General features: G+C 45.2%; 1 protein-coding gene across 1 annotated transcript in view; it reads left to right on the forward strand.

The window, feature by feature from the left end:
• The first annotated feature begins 7,641 nt into the window (after nt 1-7,641).
• Nucleotides 7,642-20,657, forward strand: part of GPSM2 (G protein signaling modulator 2) — a 28,719-nt gene continuing 15,703 nt past the window's right edge. Inside the window, exons 1-2 of the mRNA XM_081120481.1 lie at nt 7,642-7,789; nt 15,538-15,841. Of these exons, the coding sequence (XP_080976607.1) occupies nt 15,786-15,841 (56 nt within the window). The 5' untranslated portion in view covers nt 7,642-7,789; nt 15,538-15,785. The remainder of the gene's footprint in view (nt 7,790-15,537; nt 15,842-20,657) is intronic.

The following is a 20,657-nucleotide window of genomic DNA, read 5'->3' on the forward strand; positions in this document are numbered from 1 at the left end:
GAGCCTTGAAACTATTTTTAAAATCTATCTGTAAATGAATATATTGTTTGATGGTGAAAACTGTCACTAAATAATTTTAAGTAAAACATGGTCTAAGACATTCAATGGCCAGCAGGCACAAAAAAAGATGCTCAACATCACTAATCACCACAGTGAGATATCACCTCACACCTGTGAGGATGGCTGACGTCAAGAATAGAAGAGATGACCAGTGTTGGCGAGGATGTGGAGAGAAGGAAACCCTCGTGCACTGCGGTGGGAATGTGAGCTGGTTCAGCTGCTATGGAAAACAGTATGGAAGTTCCTCAGAAAATTAAAAATGTATCTACCATGTAATCCAGCAATTCCACTTCTGGGTATATACTCAAAGAAAATGAACATAGGATCTCAGAGACGTCTGCACTCCCGTGTTTGTTCACATTTTTCACAGTAGCAAAGAGATGGCAAAAACCAAGTGCCTATCAATGGACAAATGAAAAAAGATGCGCTATAAATACAATGAAATATTATTAAGATCTGAGAGAAAGAGGGACATCCTGCCATTTGTGACTACGTGGATGGACCTTGAGCACATTATGCTAAGTGAAATGAGTCAGAGAAAGACAAGTACTGTCTCATATCACTACTGTGTGGAATCTAAAAAGCCAAACTCATAAAAACAAAGTGAAATGGTGGCTACCCCAGGGGTGGGGGTTGGGGGGGAGGGAGGGATAGGGCCTACAATCTTTAAGGGCACAAGCATACAAGTAGTTACCAGTTTAACTGCAATAGCCCTGGAGACGGAATGCACAGTATAGTATCAACAACAGAATTATATTCCAGCTTGCTAAGAGACTAGAACTTCATTATTCCACTCACCAAAACGAAATGACATTATGTGAGTTGACAGAGGTGCTAATTATGACTAGCATGACAATCATATCACAGTGTATATATGTGTCAAATTAAGTTCTACACCTTAAAATCACACCATGTTACATGCCAAATATATTTCAAGTGTTTCAGGACTGTTAGTGACGTAAGTTACAGCCTCAAACTCATCTCATGCTGTCTTTGTATCTTGAGGTGCTCACGGCAGAGCTCCAAGCCCTTCCATCCAAGGACGGAAAGACCCTTTGCTGGCCAGATCCTAGTTTCTAAAATATCATTCCATTTAAACTGATAACATTTAATTTTTGCTAGGATTCTTAAGAGAAAAAAGAGACACCAAGATAGACCAGAAGCCTGTATGTAACTCTCCCGTTACACATAGGAAAACAGCTTCTGTTACTATTATTATCGTTTTCTTTGTTTGTGTGCAAAATACCAAAAGGTTTTTTTCCTGATAAAGGAGAATCTGTTCTTAGCATCAAAATGGGCCCCTTACAGGCAGCTGGACAGAACTGGATCATCTTCCCGTGAAGACACCGGCCTCCATCTTAGACTCCAAAGGTTCATTCAAAGAGCGTGCGCCGAGAACCCGGCAGAGCCCAGTTTGACTTGCTGAGCTCAGGGGAACGCATCTGGGGCGGTGACGGCTTATGCAGCCAGACTGACCATTGTGTGCTCAGCAACGGCTCACAGACCCCCGAGCCTGAGCACTGAGCACTGAGCACAAAGGCCGGCTTCCCCCAGGGGCCCAGGCCGGCAAAACCCCGCAGGCTGGTCCCGGCCAGGAATGAGCCGCAGGGCACTCGCCATGCTGGCCGCTGTGGCCGGCCTGCTCTACTTTACCATGAAGTCTGAATGTGGTGCCGAGGTGCTGACTCGTGTGCCAGTTTAAGGGAAGAAGATAATGGTGGCCGGGGTGACTGGGAATCTGACCGAGTCAATTGAGAAGGTCTATGGACAGAAAACCCCCAAATCCTTAGTGCTCAGAGACCAAAGACGGTCAGTGAATCGTCGTCTCTGGCTGGTAAGTGGTGTCTGTTCTAGTCACTGAGCCCATTAGTGGAAATACAAACGTGTTATGTTGGAGAACCGCTCCCATCTACGAAGGAAAACCATGGGGCCTGTGACAGTCGCTTCATCCCATCCCCGGTACCCTCTGTTCTGTGTTCTGCTGGCCTCCAGACAGGCTGTATATGACCCAGAGATAGAGGAGACAGCAGGCACTGCACCTACCCACCCTTCCCTGCCTCCCTCCACCGAAGCACCAGCCACCTAACACTCTCAGATCCCGAACCCCACTCTTCTACCACCCACCCTACTGACTATAATGAAAATCGGAGTTGACTTTTGGGGGCAGTGCTCCAACAATCCAGATTCTTCTTACTCCTTTATTCGTGTGTCATTAAGAGTGTGAACAGACTGCCGTTAGGAGCTTTAAGTATGTGACCCCGTGACATTTTATACCAAATGCAGCAACCTGCCACTCTAAGCCTTCCACCTGCACAGCCTGCAGTCAACACGAATTGGCAAAACAACGGCAGTAGCCACAGAAACTCACCTCTCCCGGGGTCTCTGAACATCATGGAGTGAACCGGTCAGAGGGCCTTGCAACACAGATGAGCAATCCTTTAACTCAAAACCATCTTTCTTTTTTCATAGTTGGAAGCCATCTACAACTGAACAGGAGAACACACACTAAGCTTCAGTACCATGGTGGGGCTGTTCCGCGTTCCTTCAACTGCAAGATGTCAGCTGTGAAGGTTCCGTAGGGTACTGCTGATGTGACCTAAACATTTTGGGGGGAGTGTCTTTTAAAAGCATTCAAAAATACTCAGTTCAACTCTGTTTTAATTTTCAAATTCTCTCCCTGTTCCCAGCTCAAGATTTCTGTTTACCCATGAGAGCAAATAGGAGATGTCTCAGAGTAGTGTGCATTAGGCCACACCTGGAGGTCAGGTGTTGGTGGATTTTGTATCCTGTGGATGGTGTTTCTAGATTAAAATATTTTCAAGAGTAATATGATACAGGCTCCCTGTGCGGTGACTGCATTCATTGACGCTCTGGTAATCCTATCAGCGAACTTTATCTCAGAAATACGGGGTGCCCACCAATGCAGCAGGGCCTGTGACTGTAACCAAATACCATTCAGTGTGTGGCTTCAGCCTCCTACTGTTGAGTGGCAGGAGGGAGACGCTGAGATGGTGCAGCAGCTCGATCCAGTCCTCCCCGGAGAGCTGGGTGGATCTATTATTTATAGTCACCCTCAGCGATGTAGGCCTTCTGGGAGCATGCACAAGTTTGATGACCAGCTGTTACACATAATTTATCCCGAAACTATTTTAAAAGTCAGAACAGAAAAATCCTTTGAAACTCTGAGCAGGCCAGTATTCAGAGAAGCTGCTGCTTGGTGTTTTACCAGCAGCCTTCGCTTGTTTTCCTTGCCCTTTCGGGGTCAGCACTGTCTTTTTATCCAGTTTTCCCATCAACATAACCACATAGTCATCACAGATTGTCTCCTTTGTTCTATAAGCCATGGGCCTTTCCTGTGCTCTGGGGACATTTAGAAAACTCTTGCCAGTTGATTTTCTAAGACTAATTCTAATGACAAATTTTAAAACACTGATTTAAAGAATGTAAGTTTTAAAAAAGGACTTTGTCCCTTCCTTAAGTTTTCTAGCTTAAGTTTGGCAACCTCTGCAGAGATAAGAAGAGCCAGAATATTTTAGGAAAATTCTTTTTCTTTTACTTAAAGAGATATCCTTTTCTCCCCTGCCTTTCACTCCCAGCCTAAAGGTCATGGGTTCGATTCCCGGTCAAGGACACATACCTGGGTTTCAAGTTTGTTCCCCAGGCCAGTCAGTGTGTGTGTGGGAGGCAACCAATCAATGTGTCTCTCTCACATCAGTGTTTCTCTCTCTCCCCCCCTCATCCTCCCCTTTTCTCCTTTCCACTCTCTCTAAAAAAAATCAATGGAAAAAAATATCCTTGGGTGATAATTTTTATAAATAAAAATTAAAAATATTAACTATTACATAAAACACATCTTTCAGTGCTTCAAAATCTTAGCTCTTTTGGTCATTCTGTCTGGTTTTATATAGAAGAGAAGGATTTGAAATGTAAATTGTGCCCTTGTAGGAAAATAACAGCTCTCACTATTTCCCTAACCCCCTTTTTTTTTGTAAAAAACACAAAGCTCTTTAAATAGTAACAAAGTAGTCACCCCCACCACCACATGATTATACAGTAAACATTACCTAATCCAATGTGAAAATGCCAATTTTATGAGCCAGTATTAGCTGCTATATTAAAACACCGGAAGTGACAACCACAGGAAAGGTAAATAATACTCAACACTTAGCCTTTTATGATAAGCTTGTGTAGGCTTAATAAACATTAATTAATTAAGACTCAAGGCACCCACCCAGGCGAGGTCCTTCTTCACCCTCTCAGAACTGGAAGGATCCACAGTGCAGCGCTAAGCAGTTTAGGACAGGCAATAATTACCTGCTGGAACGATGGCAGTGCTCTGCACTTTTTAACGGAGAGGACCCAGCCCCATTAGGAGCTAAACCCTCTCCCTTTAATCCCCAGGAACAGATTGAGGGAGAGGAAGCCACTGAGCCAGAATCACACAGCAGGTCCCCAGCAGTGAGGAGTCAGCCTCTCGGATTCAAGTAGTAGGTGGGGTGTGAAGCAAGTGAACGTTTATTGAGGGCCTACTATGTGCTAGGCCCTCTGTGTCATCCCATCCACCCTCTCCAGCCCCCCAAGATAAATACCGTGTCACCCCTCCATTAAGACAAGGAAAGGCGCTGGGAGGAGCAGCGAGGGCCATTAGGACTGCAAAGCCAACTCGTGTCCCCTCCTGTGAGACCAGGTGTCACTAAGTGCAAGAAAAAACAGGAACGGTCAGACTCCCCGAAGTTTTTCTTCAACAGGATATAATTCTGGCAGTTTTCTATTGCTGCTGTAACAAACTTAGTATCACACATTTAGTAGCTTAAAACAACACAAATCATCTTTCTGTTCTGGAGGCGGGAAGCCTGAGACAGGTCTGTCTGGGCTAAAGAGCAGGAGGTCGGCAGGGCCCGGTTCCGCCCGGAGGCTCCCGGAGGGAGTCCTCGGCCTTTTCCAGCTCCCGAGGACCATCCCTTGGCCCGGGGCTCCTTCCTCCGTCTTTGAAGCCAGCCTCGCAGCGTCTCTGGTTCTGCGCCTCCTGCCTCTTCCTCACAAGGCCCCCAGTGATTACAGCACGGGCGCCCGGACGGCCCAGGACAGGACAGGGTGCGCGCCTCAGGATCCCTGGTTCCACCCCGTCTGCCGAGCCCCGTGTGGCGCGCAGGGGCGCACACTGGCAGGTCCAGGGACCGGGATGGCCATTGCCTTGCTGACCACCGCACTCTGCGCGTCTGGAGGGTTCCTGGAGGACGGGCCTGTGCCGCCTCATTCCGTCCCCAGGCCCGATCTCTTGCCCCCTCGAAGCCCCTCCCGCTGTGGAGCTCTGTGGCCCCACGGGGCAAACCTGAGGGGCAGTGAACTCCGGGGGGCACGCCTCAACGCAGGGATGTAAGAGCAGAGACTACCCGAGCGCGGAACCGAAGGGCCTGTGCCCAGCGCGGTGGCGAGGCGGCTTCTCCATGGCTGAGGGTCGGGGCCCCGGGGCTGAGGAGAGCCCGCGGTCGGGGCCGCTGCACGGGCTGCGGGCGGAGCAATGACGCGACTACAGACACCGCGGCCGCGTGGCCCGGGGCTCCCCAAAGCCCTGCCCGCGGCCTAGGAAGTCCGGGGGCGTCCCCCGGTTCCTGGGAGGGTCTGAGCTTCCTGGGGGGTGGGCGCCTCTGAAGCGCTTGTTCCTCTGTCTCTGAGATCAGGGTCCTGCTGATGCGAAAGGCAGGGACAGTCCGGGACGGGGCAGTGACCTCGCCACCGAGGGGGAAAGACTTCGACGCGCCCACGATTCTGACGTGTACAGCGACCCTCATTGTACGACAGGAGCCCCTGGGCGCCCGCGCCGCCCGCAATGGAGCCCGGCAGCGGCGTCCCCGGCCGCGGGCACTCGGCGCCCGCGCCCCGCGCCGTCCTGAAGGCCCCGACGCCGACCAGAAGTGAGGCTCGTGGGCACCGCGGGCCGGGCGCCTCCCTCCCCCTCCAAGCCAGCGGGGGACACAGCGGGGGGGGCATCTAGGCGAGGGGCGCTGCGCGGAAAGGGGCCCAGAGGAGGAGCCCCGAGACCTGCCTGCCGGGCGCCTGTGGGTGCCCCGTGCGCGGGGAGGGGGGCCAGGGACGGGGACCGGGGGGCCGGGGGGAATTCAGATTTTATTTTCACCCAAGTGTGAGGCGCCTCAAGGTTTCCCAGTAGGAGATGACGTCACCCGATGCACCCCTTTAAAGGGCGTTTCCCAGAGGCCCGGCGGAGGGAGACGGCGGCGGGCGCGAGGGGCCCAAAGCCGCGCCCGGGGGAGGCGCGGGGAAGCGGCGCCGGACCGCACACGAGGCGTCCGCGCCAGCGCCGCGCTCGCGGGTCGGGAGCCCGAGGGCCTCCCGCCCAACGGGTGCCCTTGGTGCCGGCGTCAAAGGTCGCCGAGGGTCCTGACGAGCAGGTGCGGGTGCGGGGCAGCCCCGCACCGCGCCAACCCCTCAGGAGCCGGCGGTAAAGGTCGTTAGCGATCCTGACGAGCAGGTGCGGGTGCGGGGCAGCCCCGCACCGCGCTAACCCGCAAAACTCAGCTCCCGAAGCCTAAGCGCCCGCCTCGGGAAAGCGGCGCCACCACCCGGGCCCGCCCGAGGAAACTAAGGCCGGCGGCCGGCCAGCCCCGGGGAGCCCGGCTGTCCGTCGAGCTTGATGCCGGAGACGCTCCCACGGAGGGACGGGGACGGGCGTCTCTTCACCGTAAAAAGCTGAGGAGACATTTACATTTCACTTCGTGGAGAAGTGGCTGAGACACGGTCTCACCAAGTCGACCCGGTTCTTCAGCCCTGACACGCTCTAGCCTTGGTATCGTTGTGAAGAGCACACTGAGACTTTATTTTTATGAACTGGGTGTGGGGAGAGCGGCAGCGGAAGGGAAGGCCGTCTCCCGCGCGCGTGCAGCGCAGCCGCCCGCAGCCGAGGAAGCCGCGCGCAGTTTTCCCGGGAACCGCCGACGTGCTTCCCAGCGGCCGGAGAGGCCGGCGGGCGGCGCGGCCTCCGGAGGTGAGGCCGCCTCGCTGGCGCTCACGGCGGCGCCGCCACTGCGCAGGGCCCCGTCCTCCTCGACAACCCGCAGGACCCGTCCCGCCGGGTGCGCGCCCTCCGGGCCTGCCCGGGGCCCCCGCCGCTCCCGGGTCCGGGCTGCGCCTCCCAGAGCTCTCCCCGGGCGGGGCCGTGGCTCCGCCCACCCATTAGTGTCTGAAGAAGGAGTGAGGGGACTGGAAAACAACTTCACCTGGGCAGCCCCGGGCAGGTCCCGGGGCGAGGCCGACCGAGCCCCCCGGGCCCCGCTCCGACTCACACGCCCCGCCCCGCGCCCGCTTAGCCCCGCCCCCCGCCGGCCATTGGCTGGCCCGAAAGACGCGGGGCGTTGTCGGTTTGAATGGGAGCCATTGGCGCTGCAGCGCAGGCGCAGAAGGCGCGGGAGGGGCGGGCTGCGCGGCGAGACCCCCTGGGCGGTGTTGGGACCGGCGGGGCCGCGTAGAGCGCCCTGGGAGCTCTGGCTCACGTGACCTGCTGGGGGCGGGCACCTGGGCGGGGGGCGCGCGCCGGCCCCCTGAGGTGCCCCTGCCTGGCCCGTCGCCCGCGGCGTGCGGACCAGCCGCGGGGAGGGGACGCGGCCGCCCGCCCGTCGCCCGAGGCGGCGGCTGCTGCTGCTGCTGCTGCTGCTGCCGCCGCCGCCGCGTCGCCGCGTCCACCGTGTTCTCCGCCCTCGCCGGCCCGCGGGAGGTGAGTTTGAGGGGCGTCTGAGGGCGCCCCGCGGAGGGAGGGACGGGGACCGTGCGTGCGTGTGGGGGCGGCCTGGGGCGGGGGCGACCGCCTTTGTTCGCGGTGGTCTGCGGTCCCGGGCGGCGGGGACCTCGGGGACCCCGGGACGACACCGAGGTGCGTTCGCGTCGGAGCTGTGAAAACGCGAGTGAAGCGTAGCCGTCGCGTTCGCTGATGTTTTAGCATAAAAAGTAGAGCGGGACGCGGGGACTTGTCAGGGCGTCCGAGCGCGAGTCACACACCATTGAACGCCGGCCCCGCGGAGCTGCCGCCCGGGCCGACGGCGGCCACCTGCGGCCGGGCGCGGGCCCCTCCCCCGGCGCGCCCGGGGCGGTCGGGGGCCGCGTCCACCCCACCTCCGGGTTCGGCGCCGTGTGGGCCCGCCGGCCGATTTACGGTGGAAATGGGTGGCCGCTGCGGAAAGTTTTAGTGACCACGGCCGGAGAGCCCTGTCCTGAAAACCTGTGCAGAACCTTCCAGTGTTTCCTCGCGTTACTGGTAACCGGTGTGGAAACTTTTAACGGGCAGCATTTGAAACCCACGAAAGGAAACGAGGAAGGGTGGAAGTGTTGCCTCGGCGTGATTTCTCCCCGGCGGAGGGCGCAGCGCGTGGGCTCCCGGCGCCGCGGCGATACGAACCGCTCCTGCCGGGTTGCCCCCTTTGGAGCAGCGGCTTTGGTTGATTGTTTAGAACCGAGTAAGCAGCGTGAGGAAAGCGCGCCGTCGGTGACGCGGGCGTGTGCGGAGGGAGCGGGGCTCGGGGTTGCGTTTCTTTACACCTGGCCACGGGCTTGGTCGGGCGCGCGCTCCTGCTGTGTTTACACGAGGGGTGGAGCCCATACAAAGTAACAGTCGTGTGATGTGTGGTTAGAGGCCTTTCCCCCTAACTCTTTCTCTTTGGCCAGATGAGCAGTTGTATTTTCTTCTGTTACTAAGTCAGCATTCGGTGTTACAAAGGTTATATTGTAATATAAACCTCAGACTTGGTTCTAGGCTAATTGCAGCAAAAGATGGGCTATGTAGACGTTTAAAAATGACCCTGTTCTTCAGCGTAAAGTATTTCTAAGGTGTACTGAAAAGATCAACATTGTGTAGTTCTCAGGAATCTCAAAATGGAAAACCTGCCATAGATTTAGACTATTCTAAATCTAGTCTAATCGACACGTTCTTTTAAAATAATAACAGCAGCCATTATCATTATTGCTACTGTACTTTATGGAGTACTTTTATTAAGTACCAGGGCCAGGCACTGGGTTAGGGGCTTTATAAGTCATATCTCATCACAACACATGGCTAAGTATCATTATGTCCAAACCAACTCTGAGTGTTTAACTAGCTTAAGATCATATAACTAATAAGTCACTGTGCTGGTATTTAAACCAGGGCCTGATCCCAGAGCACAGCTGTATTCTTCCGTGTGTTTGAATCTCCTCCAGGTCTCTGGATTCCATCTGAGGGACATAATCCTTCGCTTAAAATGCCCGAAGGTCCTGCATTTTGTTGTGAACTATGCGAAAAACATATTCCAGTTTTCTTTTAGGACTGCTGACTTTTTTTCAATACCTTATAAATCACATAACATTTTCAGTATCCTTTTAAATCACCTTTGTATATGTAGTGCCAAAGTGAGTACTTCATCTTTATAAAAACAGTAAAAAATAAAAATACTTTCCTGAGTTATTTACATGAATATGAATATACTCTTTACTGTGGAGTAGAAGTGTATTCAAGTGTGGATTTCTCAGTATGGTAGGATTCTTTGCTGCTTTATAGTTCAGTTCCTCCCAGGCAAGAAATCAAACACCTTTGTTGGACATCAATTATGTGCAAAGCAGTTTGCTTCTGGAGTTTTTGCAGTATCTTTTTCCTGTCTCCCTGTCCTGCCCTGTATGTTGCTGCCAGGTTATCTTCCTCGCACAGATCCAGCTTTGCTGTTTCTTTGTGGAAAAAATTATAAGGTTGACCATTATGTAAACACAAGGCCAAACGTGCTTTACCCATATAATATTCAGAGTCCCTCATAGTTTAGTACCTTCTTCGACTTCTCTTTCCCTACCCTTGACCCAATGTGCTTTCCTGGCACACATTCTGTGTGTTCCCTCCTCCTCGCTTTTTTTGAGTCATTTCCTCTATTTGCCTAATAAGGTCTGCCCATCCTTCAAGGTGCAGTACAGCTTTTATTTCTTCCAAAAAGCTTTCCTGAGTCCTCATAACATTATTGAATTGAATTGAGTCATTTTTGCAGAAAATGGTGTAACTTTTACAAGGAAAAGACAGTTATATTTTCCTGTGAAAAATTCTAAATTCAAACTCTTTACGGATCCAGTTTAGGCATTTAAAATCCTTTTGTACTTGGGATTTATTTCTGCTTAAAAATGTATTTGAAAGCAATTTTGCCTTGTTAAAATCCTGTTAGAACGGATGAACAACACTCAGTTGAGAGGACCACTTCTTTTCTACTTCACCAGTGAGTTTTTCATGTACGTACTAATTTAAGCTAATGGCTGACTAGCAAGGGTAGCAATAAGTGGCTGTGGGTCGTGTTCTCTGGTGACTTGATAACCAATTTTCCTAAAGTTGCATTCTCCCCATTGTTTACTAATAAGTATTTCTCTTTTCCTGGCATAGTAACATCATCAGAAGACTATTTTGAATTTTACTTCTTTGAACTTTTATTAACTGCATCATGTTGGTCCAATAATTTGTGTGGGCCCTAAAATGATAACAACAAATAAATGAATTTATATTTATTAACAAAAGATTGCATACAGATCAGAAAGGGCAAGGGCTGAATATACTGTATTATATGAAGGAGTTTGTGTGTATGTTTGTTTTAACAAATTGGGCTTAGTGCAAATGTCCAGTGTTTTTGGGTTGCAGACATTTTCTTGTGATCCTGTCTTATAACCTAAGCAGTCATCTGAAAAGCACTGAAAATATAATTGGCGTTGATTAAAATTTAGAATGTCTTTTCTAAAAGTCATCCTTGTGTCTATGATATTATAATATGTCTATGTATCCAGAATTTTGTGTTTATAATAATTAACTAGAAATCACTTCCCTTATGCAAGTTAGAGACTCTCAGAAGGTTATTAATTTTACTAACGGATTAAAAGGACCATGTCTAAAATTGCCTTATAGGAGGGAAGATTAACATCATGTATTTGTAAGTTATGGGCTTCAGTTTGACGAAAAATAAAACCAAGTAATAGAGATAAAAGTACTAATTTATTCTAATGAATATATGTAAGACTTTTTTCCTTTAGTTGAATGTGTTTATATTTTTAAGTATAAATAAGTAAACTTGTTGGAGCAGGGCTCTTGAATCATTATGATTACTGAGAAGAGTGGCTTGAATTAGTGTAATCACTGGCTTAATTCACGTGGGCTTTGTATAATTTAAAAGCAGAGCCCCTTTCTAGTTTGCCATTCCCCAGAAAAATAGTCAGTATTCAGCTTCTCCCTGAGTGGTCATGGGCTGCCCAGCCCTAATTGCTGAGAGGCTGCTGGTGCAGTAATTGCGAGGCCCACAGCGCCTTGTGTGGAGCCCTGGAAACTGCTGCTGGCTCACAGACAGTCAGCCTTCCTCGTATGGGTGGACTCAGACTCTTCGCCCTTCCTCACTGTTTAACAGCAGTACGAAGGTGAAGGCTTGAATAGTCAGTGCTCTCTCTTGTAGATTACATTTTGTTTTAGTATTTAGTTTCAAATTTCATGTATGGCTTTTATTAGTATTTTGGTTATCCAGGGAGTGTAATTCTTTGGTGTCCTTTTAACTTCATGTGATGGATAAAAACATAAATGTTCCTCACTAAAAAAGGAAGTTTATGTATAGCCCCCCCTTATCCTTGGTGATGGGCTCTAAGACCCCCCCAGTGGATGCCTGAAACTGGGTAGTACCAAACCTTGTGTATATTATGGTTTTTCCTATACATAAATATCTTTTCACTTAAAGGAAGCTTCTCTTTGGCATATTTGAATTGCCAGCACCACTACTCTTGTACTTTGGGGCCACGATTACGTAAAATAAGGGTCACGAACACAAGCCCTGTGATACTGCGACAGTCAATCTGATAAGGAGGAGGCTACTGAGTGACTGGGGGGGGGTGTACAACTGGACCAAGGGGGTGATTCACATTCCGGGCTGGATGGAGGGGGTCAGCTGGATGGAGGGGGTCGTGAGAAATTTCACCACTCATAACGGCAAAATGTTAACATTTATGAATTGTTTCTTTCTGGACTTTTTCATTTAATATTTTTGGACCACAGTTGATCGATGATAGCTGAACCTGCAGAAGCAAAACTGCATGTAAGGGGGTTAGTTGTTTAGAATGGTGAGCTTTCAGGTGTAAACAATTGAAAAAGGAATTCTTATTTTATATTAATAGAATTGTTTTTGGATTTTACTATGCTGAAATGGTTGCATTCATTGTTATGCATTTTAAATGTCCACAGCTCTGTACCTGCATTTAAAAAAATCTGCCAAGAGCCCTGGCTTAGTTGGTTGGAGCATCCTCCCATAGACCAAAAAGGTTTTGGGTTCAGTTCCCTGTCAGGGCACATACCAAGGTTGCGGTTTACGTTTGATATATGCGGCGATTATCAGTTAACGTTAAAACTATGTTCAACACTGTAGATTAAAATAGCTATAAACACATAATCTTGAGTTATCTTTAGTTCTCAGTATTATACAATAGTTTGATTAGATTATATTACTGGTTTACAGATTGTGTTGAATAAAGAATCAGAACTGTTATGCATTGCTTTGTTATTTTTCTCCTATTGCAATTTCTCTTTAATTTTGGCACTGACTTATTGCAGTGGTAACATTTAGATCTCATTGGTAAATTGAAAGGAGTAAAAAAGATAAAAATGTAACTGTCTGTCCCCTACTTCCCCCCATCGCCTTTTTTGCAAATATTTCACTGCGATGGAGAAAGCAAGGCTAGGACCTTTTGCTCTGGTTGTGTACCTTGGACAGTGCCCAGAAGTGCAGTTGGCTTACGACAGGAGTCTGCCTTTTTCACTTCCTAATCAAGTAATTAAACGTGAGGCCATCAGAGTCATGTACTAGTTGATCGTTCCATGTGTTTCTGTCTGTTTATAGGATGTGGAAAAATTACTGCTTTCTCTTTATTTCTTTATGGTCAGACCAAAAGATGCCACCAGGGAACAGTTGTGTTAGCAGTGAGGTTTTGGAGCATTGTTTTTTAGGACCTGGGAGATGCTATTAAGGTTATATGTGTTCCTTGTAAATTACTAGTTATACGTCTTAATAGAGGTTGGAGGTTAAATCTGATGTTTTCTTAATATTCTTCCAAAGCTATAATTTCCATTTCATTTTCTGGTCATGTCATTACATTTCTTATCCTAATGAACAATTCATAATTTAATATTTGTTGCAGATTTTATTAGTGTTTAAAGTAGTAACACTAACAGATATAATAGATGTAAACACTAAGATAAAGTATGTGTTAAATGTGAAGTGGATTTGCTAACTCCATGCAATGCAGGCATGAATGGACATCTTGTTACTAAATTGGTCAGAGAATTCTTGCAACACAAATCATTGAATCAATAATTGCTTGTTTGTTCAAAGAGTAGTTTTAAGATAAGAACTGTTAATTATTATGGAGACTGTAATGTAAGAGTGAATTTTTTGAGGATGCTCTTCTTTTGAGAATATAAAGCCATGTTATATAAATTGTCCTAGTAAAATGGTGAATAGCATTCTCTGTCTTCTTGCTTGTTTTAATTATTTTAAAAATGGTTCTTCATGCAGTCTTTTTTCATTTAATTTTTATTATTTTTATTTAAAATTTTTATTTAAAATTCCTGTCCCCTACTCCCTCCTCTTTGGTAATCATCATCATCTCCTCTATTCGTCTGTTTGTTTATTCAATTTTTAATTACACGTGTAAGTGAGATCATGTGGCACTTGTCTTTCACTAACTTGTTTCCCCTTAGCACAATACCCCCTAGATCCATGCTGTCACAGAAGGCAACAGTTTGTTCTTTTTAATGGCCGAATGATATTCCACTGTGTATATATACCACGTCTTTGTCCATTCATCTATTGATGGACATCTAGGTTCCAGATCTTGGGTATTACTAGTGATGCTGCAGTGCACATAGGGATGTGTATATACTTTTTTGAATTTGTGTTTTTTACTTCTTCCACTAAATATCCAGAAGTAGAATCGCTGGATCACATCACAGTTCTATTTTTAATTTTTTGAGGAATTTCCATACTGTTTTCCATATGGTTGCACCAGTTTACAATCCCATCAACAGTGTACCAGGGCTCCCTTTTCTCCACATCCCCGCCAGTACCTGTTGTGTGTTGATTTATTGATGTTAGCCATTCTGACAGGTGTGAGGTGTTATCTTATTGTGGTTTAATTTGCATTTCTCTGGTGATTAGTGATGTTGAGTACCTTTTCAGATGTCTGTTGGCAAACTTTATGTCCTCTTTGGAGAAATGTCTGTTGTGGTCCTTTGCCCACTTTTAAATCGGATTGATTTTTTTGGTGTTAAGTTATGTGAGGTTCCTTATCTTTTTGGATATTAACCCCTTATTGGATGTATCATTGGCAAATATCTTCTCCCATTCAATAGGTCGTCTTTTTGTTTTGTTGATGGTTTCCTTCGCTATGCAAAACTTTTTATTTTTATGTAGTCCCATTTGTTTATTTTTTCTTTTGTTTCCCTTACCCGAGGAGACATTGCCCCAAAAATATCACTAAGAGTGATGTCACAGAGATTACTGCCTATTTGTTTTCTTCTAGGAGTTTTATGGTTTCGAGTCTTGCATTGAAGTGAGTAATCTATTTTGAGTTTATTTTTGTATATGGTATAAGAGAATGATCCAGTGTTATTCTTTTGCATCTATCTGTCCAGTTTTCCCAGCACCATTTATTGAAGAGACTGTCCTTACCCCACTGTACATTCTTGCCTCCTTTGTCATAAACTAATCAACCATATAGGTGTGGGGGTTTTTCTGCGCTCTCTGTTCTGTTCTGTTCATCTGTATATCTGCTTTGATGCCAGTACCACCTTAGAGGGGAAAGAAATATAATGGGTTAGGTTGGCACACCCAGGAGGCTTCAGAAGCAGTGATAATGTTCTTCATCTTAGACTGGGTGGTGCCTTGTAAATGTTTATTGCGTCATCCTTCCATACACATATTTCCTGAATTTCTTTGTACCTACTCAATATTAATAAAAACATTTTAAAGGCCTTAATGAGTTCAAATAGAATATACTTTTAGAGCAAACGAATACAAGTATAACCTAAATATCAGCACAGATATCTTTTGAAGAAGTGAATTTACAGTTTAGAATCTACTTATTCAAATAATTATTGAATTTTCATTTTACTTATTAATAGTTTTTAAAAGCTTGAAGTATCAGACTTTTGTTTTTAGATACTTATACATATTCTATATTTGTTTATAATAGAAAATATTACATAAGATTGTATTTCAAACCAGTTTAAAAATTAAACTTACTTAGAATTCTCAAGTAAAGCTCATGTTCTTTCCCCTAGTCAGAAGCTTCATGGTGCAGTTGAGCCCGGGGCTGCTTTCCCCTGCAGTTGATGTGACAGTCATCTGTGGTTAGCTGTGTGATTGTGTGCAGCTTGGGGTTACTGCAGGTTATTCTTTGAAACTAGGACTTCAAGCAAAGCATCTTGTATTCCTTTTGCAGAAATGCTGCTGAAGTGCTGCTGAAAGGGCCAGAGATGCAAGGATTTGGGACACATTTTGAACCTTTAAGCTGTCTGACATTGACCTCCTTTCATTGTTAACAAGAAGAAGCAGGAGCTTAGGATGTATTAACACCCGTTCCTTAATGTGCTAACTGGACACTGTTCTGCAACCATTCCACATTGTAAAGAGCTGGATTGGCACAAAATAAGATAATCTCATATTTTACTCAGCTTATAATATGACTCGATGGAGGAAAATTTGATAAGCATGAGGGAAGACCATTCCTTTCATGTTCGTTACAGGTAAGACTACTGCTTTCTTCGTGGGTGGTTTTTAATCCTTATTTAAATACATATTTAGCTCTGATCATTTCAGATTTAACTTTGAAAATATTTCAGATACACTAGCCATAGTTTGTATCTCTTATAAATAGTTTTTTGTTGTTGTGGTGGTTTTTATATCCTTTCTATAGGAAAATGGTAGTAGAGACCAATGATATACTATAGTTTGTTTATTCTTTTCTGTGTAGAGTTTGTAAATAGTTACTTTATATTTTTGTAATTCTTTCTATAATGAAAATACAAAATTGAAAAATACTTCTAAATCTTTAGTGGTAAAAGATGGATTTTGCAATATGGTCAGCTGAATGACCTAATTTTTGTGTTACAATTTTTAAATGGTGCTCTTTCTACATGAGCTTTTTAAAAAATGGGTATTAACACTGGAATGTGTGGGTACTTTTCTAAACATGATAAGCAAATAGCCTGCTACTATTTAGTGATAAATATTAATGACATTTCTGATACATTTGGAAACAAAGCAAGAATATCTGCTTCATTATTATTTGACATTTAGTCTGGAAGTTCTGGCCATTGCACTAAACTGTAAAATAAACATAAACATAAGTATTAGAGTGGAAGACAATTTTTAGTAAGGTGATTAGATACTAATAAATCCCTTGTCAAAACTGCTACAAGTTAATATTAAATAAACATCAGAACATATAGCAACAAATATCCAAAATCTCTAATGAGGGAAGGTCTTTGCTGCCTTAGATGCCTCAGCACACGTGTAGGAAACAGTGAGATTTATCTTTGGAGCAGATGGCTCATTAGGGCGTGGTGCCAGGGAAGCTTGTTATAGGTAAGGCAGGGCATTTTTATTAAAAATAAAAAAGTTTCAAATAAAAGAAAATGGAAGGCATTCAACATAATTAAAATGAGCTTTTAATCTAGGAATTGCCCTCATTCCACCTTTTGGGGCATAGTCCTTGAAGCCTGGGAGTTACCTGCATACTTCCCTTCTCACTCTGTATCCAGTGGAAGCCTTGCCCGTCTCCCTCCTAAGTGTCACTCAGACTCATCTACCCATCCGGACCTCTCCCCTCACTGCTGTAGTTCAGTCCCTCATGGTCTTTCCTCTGGACTCTCCAATCTCATCCTCTTGGAATCCATCGGTTTAATTTGCCACTAGGGGCTCAGTCTGAATACACAGACCTAACCGTGCACCTCGCTTAATCCCTGTGGTGGCTCGTCACCTATAGGGCAGAGCTAAGCTTACGGGGTACACCAGATCTTCCACTCCTGGCCTCCGCCTCGTCCTCCCTCCATACTTCCAGTCCTCACCTCGCACCTTGAGCTCTGGTTCCTGGAATGTGTCGTGTGTCCCATGTCACAGTGCCTTTGCTCAGGCTACACCCTGTAATGTGTACCCCCTTCCCACTAACTTTGTTTAGCTAATTCTCCTTAACAGCTAAGAGCTCATATCTCCTCCTGGAAACCACTTCTAAACTCCATGGTTTGTCTGTGTGTCCTCTGTGCCCCTGTGCGTATCTCTATATTAACATTTAATGTGTCTGTTTATATAAACATGTTTGTCTCCTCCCTCGCCACTCTCTCCTTTGACCCTTCGTGCCCTAGGGCAGCCGTGATGCCTCGCCTGTCCTCTGGCTCAGCCCACATTTGATGGGTGTCCATTGAGCTTCCTTGGATACAACCAGCAGAGGAACCTAGTAAGGTGTTTATCTGTCTTGCCAAGTGTTTTCCAGAGCAGTATTCCTGTTAATTCTGTGAGAGCAGACGGGGAGGAGTGGACTGTCCCCCTGCCTGTAGGAAGGTCCTAGGTTTCTCCTTTTCCAAGACACAGTGTCGGTCAGACTTGGTCGCATGTGAGCACAGGACTTCACCAGGGGAACTTAAAACTCTAACTATTTTTAGTAAGAATGTGCCAAACAAACCTCTGGCTTCATTAGTGCTCTAAGATCAGCATCCTCTCTGTTGGTGGATTGTTGTATCATTGCAGGTAGCAGTTTGTAGCCCTTACGTTTGGGGTCAGGCCTAGTATAAGCTACTGTTCTACCATAGGAAACACTTGGCATGTAATGTTTCATCCACCTGGGTCTCTACTGTGGAGGTTCTCTCCTCTCCCTGGGGTTTGCGGTTTTGATATGGAATAGTTCTTTGGACACTAAGGAACCTCCTGAGAGGTATTGGAGCGCTTTATGAGGTATTTTGTAACAGAATTGTGAAGATAGAATGGATGTTGATAGTAAAATGGAATTAGTTCTAAACTTTAATTTTAAGTAATTATTCTTTTTAGGTATGATAAATAGTACTGTGGTTATAATTTTTTTGAAAATGACTCATCTTTTAAATATACACACTAAAATATTTAGAAATGAAATCATGCTTTTTGGAATGTACTTCAAAAGAATCTGAGGTTGGAGAATGAGGATGGAAGTAGAGATGAAACATACTGATAATATATCATATATTACTGATGTTGAAAGATGGGCATGCCAGTTTCATTATACTAGTATCTCTAGTTTTGTAATTCTTTGAGAAATTGTGTTCATATTTGTTACTATGAATTATAAACATTTCAATACTTTTTGGTATTGTAAAAAATTAGACTATTGCATATAAGTTGTAAAAGAATACAGTTTTGGTGTTGAATTCAATTTTGCTATGTGAATATAGTTAATAATATTCCTTCCTGCCCTGGCTAGTGTGGCTCGGTTGGGGCCATGCATTGAAAGGTTTCCTGTTCAATTTCCCATCAGGGCACATGCCCAGGTTTCGGGCTTGATCCCAGCAGCGGGTGTGCAGGAGGGAGCTCATCGAAGTTTTGCTCTCATATTAGTATTTCTCTCTCCCTCCTTCTCTAAAAGAAAAAAAAAAATCAATAAAAATATTTTTTAAAAAGAAATAATATTCTTTCCCAAAACTAGTTTGAGGTAGCGGGGAGTGGTGTAAAGAGAAGATTTGGAGACAGATGGGATTTCATTTCTCAGCTCTGCCTCTGTATGACCCTAGGCAGGTCACTTAACCTGTCTGAGCGTCAGTTTCCCCTTCTGTAGTAATGCCTATCTCAGAGGGTTATTTTGAGAACTGAATTTGATATAGTAGTATAGTAAAATCACTTTTAAAACTAAGTTACCAATCAGAATTTAAATCAAGATAATTTTGCACTACTCTCCTTTCTACAAAATAAACTAGAATAACTAGATATATGTGGGAAATTGAATGGATGAAAACTGCAGGACCAGGACTGGTCGTGGAAAAGGTCAGTGCCCAGTTAGAACACACAGAAGGTGGAGCTGAGGTCTGTAGATTTGACAGCTAGAGGACAGAGCAGGAAGGAGAAGGTGCGGCACAGGTTCATTTTTCAATCTCAAGTCCTGAATCCGTCATTTATTAAGTAGTGTGTGAGCCTTTGAGGGGAGGGTCAGATTTAGACATAATTGGTATTAAATCTTTTAAGTGATGTAGCATCAGTGTTCTAAACTTCTTCTGCTTTCATTGATATACTATGAATGCAGGAAACCAAAATTAAGGAGGTAAAGAGAAAAAAAATCTAGTATGGAAGAAACATTAAAAATAATATGAAAATATAAAAATGGAACGAAATGAAAATGACATGAGCTTGTGCAGAAAATGAGGAAATACAGCTATAATGTGCAGTCAGCAAAAGTGAAAACTTTCCCTTTGTGATTATCTGGTTATTAGAAGTGCACTTTCTTTGATTATACAACTGGACAGGTCATTGGGTCTCGAGAATAAAGGAACCTTGTGTGTGGGATGCGTTTTAATGGAGAGCTGTGTTCCTGGTTTGCCTTCTACTCTGGGTGTGTTCTGTTTTCAACCCAACTGGTAAACAAATGAAGTAATTCTATTCTCTCAGAGACAGAGAGGATATGAAATTACTTTCTCTGTTACTATTTAATGATCTTCTAAAATATTTATAGACTAACCTGCCCCAACTATTTTGCAATTAGATACATTTCATTGAGGTGTTGGAGATTTTGCCAGAACATTGACTTCTAATAAAATGTACCAGAGTCATAACATATCTCAGAATTAATCATGAACTAGAGTCTGAGACTGGATTTCAGGTGTTCGTGACTGAAATAACTTTCTAAGGTTTATTCTGTAGGGCAGCCCCACTCCATGGATTTCAAAGACACCTTTACAGCCAGTCTGCTATCACTGTTTCTAATGGGAATCATGTAAAATACCTTTTTTAAAATTTTGTTAATTGCACCGTCATTTGGATTAACGGTTCCAGTATCATGTTGTATAAGTTTAAATCCAGACGGTCAGATATTTGTGGTGAGGATATTGGTTTGAGGAAGACAATTCTCTGTTTTATGTGGACATAGGCCAGCACTGTTGTGAACTTCTAATTTTTCCATGTCTTACGTATGCAGAGCTGGTTCTGCCTTTGCTCTGATTTCCTGGTTAGCAAGCTCGTCACCCCGAACTGATGGTGCTGCTGTGTGGGCCTGTCTGCCGCCCCTGCAGTGTGAAATCATGGGCTTCCATTGATTGATGGGAGGAAATTTTACTAACCAGTGCTCTTTTGGTGGACCTTTAAGTTGTCTGTGTTTTTTTTTGCTACTGAGAACATCTTTTTACATGTATCTTTTTTATTTGTATACATGTAGCTATTATGTACAATTTACTAGCAGTGAAATTGCTCGCTCTCTCTCTAATAATTGGAATCATGCTTAAATTTAAAAATTTTAAGAGAAAAAGTAATGTATTTTATATGTAAAAAATATATTTTCCAGTTCTTTCCCTATAATTCTTAGACGTTCAGTGGTTTCAGTATTTAGAC

This window comes from Miniopterus schreibersii (assembly GCF_964146895.1).
Source record: "Miniopterus schreibersii genome assembly, chromosome: 19".
Classification (NCBI taxonomy): domain Eukaryota; kingdom Metazoa; phylum Chordata; class Mammalia; order Chiroptera; family Miniopteridae; genus Miniopterus; species Miniopterus schreibersii.